The 6,270-nt window shown below is 37.0% G+C and overlaps 1 protein-coding gene across 1 annotated transcript; it reads left to right on the top strand.

Annotated features, from left to right (window-relative positions):
- Nucleotides 1-1,018: 1,018 nt before the first annotated feature.
- LOC139860081 (putative GEM-like protein 8) lies at nt 1,019-5,384 on the top strand. The gene is made up of 2 exons (XM_071848853.1): nt 1,019-1,139; nt 4,933-5,384. The coding sequence occupies exons 1-2, from the start codon at nt 1,019-1,021 to the stop codon at nt 5,382-5,384; spliced, it is 573 nt and encodes a 190-aa protein (XP_071704954.1).
- The last annotated feature ends 886 nt before the right edge of the window (nt 5,385-6,270 follow it).

Below are 6,270 nucleotides of genomic sequence, written 5' to 3'. Positions count from 1 at the left end.
AACAGTCCCATAGTTCTTTAGCAGATTCATCATTTAGGTAAATATCAAAAAGGGAATCAGCCATACCATTGAGGATTAAACCTCTAGCGATGTAGTCATCGTTCTCCCACTTGAACCTTTTCCGAATTTATTCAACAGTGGCATCATCACCATGATCTTCAGGAATTGGTGTGCTGAGTACGTACACCACACTCATGCTGCTCAGAAAGAAGTGCATCTTCTTTTGCCATCTCCTAAAATCAATTCCCTCAAACTTATCAAGTTTAGAGAAATTCGTCGTCATGTGTTTCATCGTAGCCGCCATCGATTATAACAAATAATTACTTTCGATTGTTGGAGGTTTTATTGAAATTTCGTGTAGGGTAAAATAATCGATAGCCGGATAAATCATTGAATCGTGGTATCACTTTCCAAAAGTAATTATTCGACCCTTATTGCCTGGGTTACACGAATATCACTTTGGGATAAGACAGAGATTAGTTCTTGTTATTGGCAGTAAACAAGAACTCTTTTGCATAAGAGTATTAAGGTATTTTTGTATCTATTTTTTCTCATGAATGATAGTCCTTATTTATAGGCACCCAAAAACAAGTATTATTCCACGATGGAGATGTTTCACTAACTAATTTCCTTTTCAAATCTAAAACAAATCCTTTTCATAAAGTTGTTTGTTTTATTTCCAACAACCAAATCAAGGAAATCGATTAAATCCTTTTCATAAAATTCAATTTCCTTTTCAAATCTAAAACAAATCCTTTTCATAAAGTTGTTTATTTTATTTCCAACAACCAAATCAAGGAAATCGATTAAATCCTTTTCATAAAGTTGTTTGTTTTATTTCCACGATGGAGATGTTTCACCTAGTGCAGGAATAATACTTCCGTAATCACTCAAATTTGTGATAATGGAAAACCACTTTCGGGTCCGGGTAATCTATCACTTAATGGGTGTACACTCCGTACCTCCTAACCCATTTACAAGTGTAGATTAAATCCCTCAATTACACTAAATTTCCAACATGAGATTCCCGATCGTATCAAAACAGGGACCTTATCAACCACTTTTAACCCATTCTACTACTTCCAAAAACAACGGTATAGATATAAAAGGCAGTTTTCCAATCTCGATTAAAAATCATGGTAATTAATCGTAACATCCTCATACTGTGATCATGAACTATTATCGTTATCAACCTTATGAATCTAACAAAGTATTTTTTTTTTTTTAATTGCAGCGATCTTAAGACCCAAACTAATTGTTATGACAACTTGCCCAACGCCCCACACTAGCGGAAGCGAGGATATAATTGTTTGAGACAAATTTGCAAAAAATAAAAGAAAGCAAAATAAAGTAACTGATAACACGACGATTTAACGTGGTTCGGCAAAACCCTGCCTACGTCCACCCCAAGAGTTCCCTTTATTCTTATAATATAAAATAACCCGATACAAGAAAAATACACTATGAGTTAAACCCAAACCCAAGCCCCTTAGATTTTAGTTTAAAATCTAAGTTTCCCGTACACTCTTTTACAATCCTTACAAGAATAAACTCTCGGCCTCACAAATAAACACACTCCGTTGATAAACCTATCAACTATGTTTTTCTTTCTCTCTTTGTGATCTTATTTTTGTGGATGTTCTTTCTATCCTTTGCAATATCACATATATATATACTTGAGCATATTCATGCATGCATGGAACTTGGACAAATATCAACCAAAGTCCTAAGATAATTTTACTTTGTCCACTCCTACCTCCATGTGAAAAAAATAAATAAGTCATAGCCACCTTATTTTTCCAATGCAAAAATCAAACTTTTCCTTTTCTTTGAAATTTTCATGTAAATGTAACTAGCAAATTTAACTTTGCTAACAACATGAAAAATTCAATTTGACAACATAAATGTTTTCAACAATTTGGACTCTGTCCAACAATCTCCACCTTGACGAACATTTATCTTCTTCTTCACCAAAAATACTATCACCTAGTACTTTCACCATTGGCCTCCTTATCACCGCTGCACACACCTTGAATCACCTCGGTCCTGAACCCCGATTCAAATAAAATGGCCAATAATCATGTGCAGCTAACCATGTCAACTTACATAGTTGACTCCGGAGAGGAGTCTCGAATCACCTCTCCTTCCGTAGGATTTTCTTTCTCACCATCGTCTAACTTGATCAAACATGTCGTCACATGTTCCCGATCAATTTCCCGTGTGCACACTTTCCAAACCTTCAAGACACGAGTATATTTGGTACTCGCCACCAGACGATATAAACCCTCATACTTCTTTCCCTTCATCGGGACCTTCCTGCCACGTGTGATTTTCATAACTCCACCTATGGCCGAATAGCCATATCCTTGAGAATCCAACTGGCTTAAGGAAATTAGATTCTTTCACATCTTTGGTACGTATGCCACGCCACCAAGAGTGTAAGCAGCTCCGTGAATTAATTTTATTTTCACCATGCCACCACCCTCAACATCACATGTTGAACCATCACCTAAAGTCAGCACCCCCGCTTTCTTTAATATTAGCTTATCAAAATAAGCTTTCGTGGAACACACATGCATCGTACAACCAGAATCTAAAATACATTCATCTTGAACAGAAGTAGAACTTTTGGAGATTGTGAGAACATCTCCTAAATTAACCGACTCATTAACTGCTACTGCAGCTGATGAACCCCCAGATTTATCTTCTCCATTCTTCCAGAGTGGACAATCCTTCTTGTAATGACCCCACTCTTGACATTTGAAGCACTGGACACCCTTCACACCGTCTTTTGATCTGAACCTACTTTTATTACCAGATCTCTTTTCGGCAAACCTTCCCTTTCCATGACCAACCATAGCAAATTCATGCTCAAAACGGTCATCGGATCTTCGTCTCTTATCCTGAGGTAAGAGTGCCGGTACTACCTCATCCATCTTTACAGTAGCTTTTCCGTAAAGAACAGTAGTAACCAAAGTATCATACGAACTAGGAAGAGAGGTAAGAAGAATAAGGGCTTTATCTTCTTGCTCAATTTTAACCTCAACTTTTGCAAGTTGATCCAGTAGACCATTAAACACGTTCATGTGTTCAATGATATTCCCGCCTTCCTCCATCTTCAACCGATAAAGATCACGCTTCAAGTTCAGCTTTGTGGTCATATTCTTCCCGAGATATAACTTCTCGAGGGCTACCCACAACCCCGTTGCGGTTGTCTCGCCACTGACATTATTAATGATCTTATCACTGATGGATAGGCGAATGGTACTGACACATCTTTCTTTGATGTCATTCCAATCGTCATCCGTCATCTTTTCTGGCTTTTCGTCCTTTTTACCCTTCAACGGCTTTGCCAAGCCCTGTTGAACCAGGACATCCTTCACCCTTGCTTGCCACAAGGTGAAATTCCCGGTTCCATCAAATGGCTCCACCTTAAACTGCATACCGCTATTTCCCGCCATCTCAAACCAAAAAATATCCGATAAACCTGGATACGCTCTGATACCACTTGTTATGACAACTTGCCCAACGCACCCACACTAGCGGAAGCGAGGATATAATTGTTTGAGACAAATTTGCGAGAAATAAAAGAAAGCAAAATAAAGTAACTGATAACACGACGATTTAACGTGGTTCGGCAAAACCCTGCCTACGTCCACCCCAAGAGTTCCCTTTATTCTTATAATATAAAAGAACCCGATACAAGAAAAAGTACACTATGAGTTAAACCCAAACCCAAGTCCCTTAGATTTTAGTTTAGAATCTAAGTTTCCCATACACTCTTTTACAATCCTTACAAGAATAAACTCTCGGCCTCACAAATAAACACACTCCGTTGATAAACCTATCAACTATGTTTTTCTTTCTCTCTTTGTGATCTTATTTTTGTGGATGTTCTTTCTATCCTTTGCAATATCACATATATATACTTGAGCATATTCATGCATGCATGGAACTTGGACAAATATCAACCAAGGTCCTAAGATAATTTTACTTTGTCCACTCCTACCTCCATGTGAAAACAAATAAATAAGTCATAGCCACCTTATTTTTCCAATGCAAAAATCAAACTTTTCCTTCTCTTTGAAATTTCCATGTAAATGTAACTAGCAAATTTAACTTTGCTAACAACATGAAAAATTCAATTTGACAACATAAATGTTTGTCAACAATTTGGACTCTGTCCAACAATCTCCACCTTGACGAACATTTATCTTCTTCTTCACCGAAAATACTATCACCTAGTACTTTCACCATTGGCCTCCTTATCACCGCTGCACACACCTTGAATCACCTCGGTCCTGAACCCCGATTCAAATAAAACGGCCAATAATCATGTGCAGTTAACCATGTCAACTTACATAGTTGACTCCGGAGAGGAGTCTCGAATCACCTCTCCTTCCGTAGGATTTTCTTTCTCACCATCGTCTAACTTGATCAAACATGTCGTCACATGTTCCCAATCAATTTCCCGTGTGCACACTTTCCAAACCTTCGAGACACGAGTATATTTGGTACTCGCCACCCGACGATATAAACCCTCATACTTCTTCCCCTTCATCAGGACCTTCTTGCCACGTGTGATTTTCATAACTCCACCTATGGCCGAATAGCCGTATCCTTGAGAATCCAACTGGCTTAAGGAAATTAGATTCTTACACATCTTTGGTACGTATGCCACGCCACCAAGAGTGTAAGCAGCTCTGTGAATTAATTTTATTTTCACCATGCCAACACCCTCAACATCACATGTTGAACCATCCCCTAAAGTCAGCACCCCCGCTTTCTTTAATATTAGCTTATCAAAATAAGCTTTTGTGGAACACACATGGTAATTAATCGTAACTCCTCATACTGTGATCACGAACAATTATCGTTATCAACCTTATGAATCTAACAAAGTATTTTTTTTTTAATTATTTATAGTTACAGCGAGCTTAAGACCCAAACTCATAGAGATCATGAAGAACAAGTTAAGTTACGGTGCCAAAATCCTTCCAATTGCTCGCGAAGGAAGAATCTTTAGTAAAAGGTTTAGTACTTCTGAATCTGAGGAATTGTTGCACGCTACGAAATGTAGTATATACACTACAGCAGGTGCAATTTCAGGAAGCCTATTCGTTTCAACTGAAAGGGTTGGATTTTGCAGCGATAAGTCGCTCAAAACGTATTCTGCAACAGGTGAGATGTTAAAGTTCCAATATAAAGTATCGATTCCGTTGGGAAAGATAAAAGGTGTAGAAGAAAATATGAATATGAAGAAGCCGAATGTTGAGTTTGTGACGGTGGATGATTTCAGCTTCTGGTTTTTGGGCTTTTCAAACTATAAGAAAACTTTGAGATATCTCCGTCAGACAATCGGTCACAACTGCCTGAGCAACTGATAAAGATTGATCGTTTGTTCTAATTTTCATGTAAATAGGTACTGGACAAGAGATAACACTACAACAATATGTTGTACAAAGATCATGTATGTGGTAAAAAAGATGTATATATATATATATTTGTTAATTTAAAAGTTAATTCTAATCTACTCGGTCATCTTGTGTTGAAGCATCACAAAACATTAAAATTTGAAAATTTATGGTGTGTAAAATGTGTTAGTGTGTATATTGTATTAGATAGTCCATTATAATTTGTATAGTCCATTATACTTAAGCCCATGAAGGCCCACAATGTATCTATATATTTGTGTATCGCTAATGAGAAGACAGACACTTCATTCCTTAACATGGTATCAGATGATTAAACTCCTAGACCTTTTCCATCTTTACTCCCTCAAATTTCTCTTCAATTTCACCATTCTTTCCCTTTTATTTTGGTTGACCAAATTTCATCTAAAAATATCCCACCTACTCCGGTCATCGATTGCCAAAAATCACCATCCGTGACCAACTTCCCACTCTCTTTGTTTCTTTCTATTCTAATAAAAAAAAAACAAATATTCTACGATCTTCCATTTTCTTTTCTTCCTTTGTGATATTTTAACATCACCATCTCTATTTTCTTTAATCCTTACGGCCATCCTTTGTGATATTCTAGTCTTGTTTTTGCCACTCATCAACAAATTGGAAAAATCCATATTTCATCTTATTCTCTTCTTTACTCAATTAAATTATTAAAAATACATACCATCTGTTTATCGATATACTTATTTATTTCACTCAATTTCTTCACAACCTATCTATTATCCACCATGAATATAAACCGTACCAACCGTCGTGGTGACTACCAGGATGAATTTCGTCAACCACCCATTGGTCAATATAG

The sequence above is a fragment of the Rutidosis leptorrhynchoides genome, chromosome 7, assembly GCF_046630445.1.
Source record: "Rutidosis leptorrhynchoides isolate AG116_Rl617_1_P2 chromosome 7, CSIRO_AGI_Rlap_v1, whole genome shotgun sequence".
Lineage (NCBI taxonomy): Eukaryota > Viridiplantae > Streptophyta > Magnoliopsida > Asterales > Asteraceae > Rutidosis > Rutidosis leptorrhynchoides.
The sequence above is the reverse complement of the archived record's forward strand: the minus strand, read 5'-3'. Positions and strand labels throughout refer to the sequence as shown.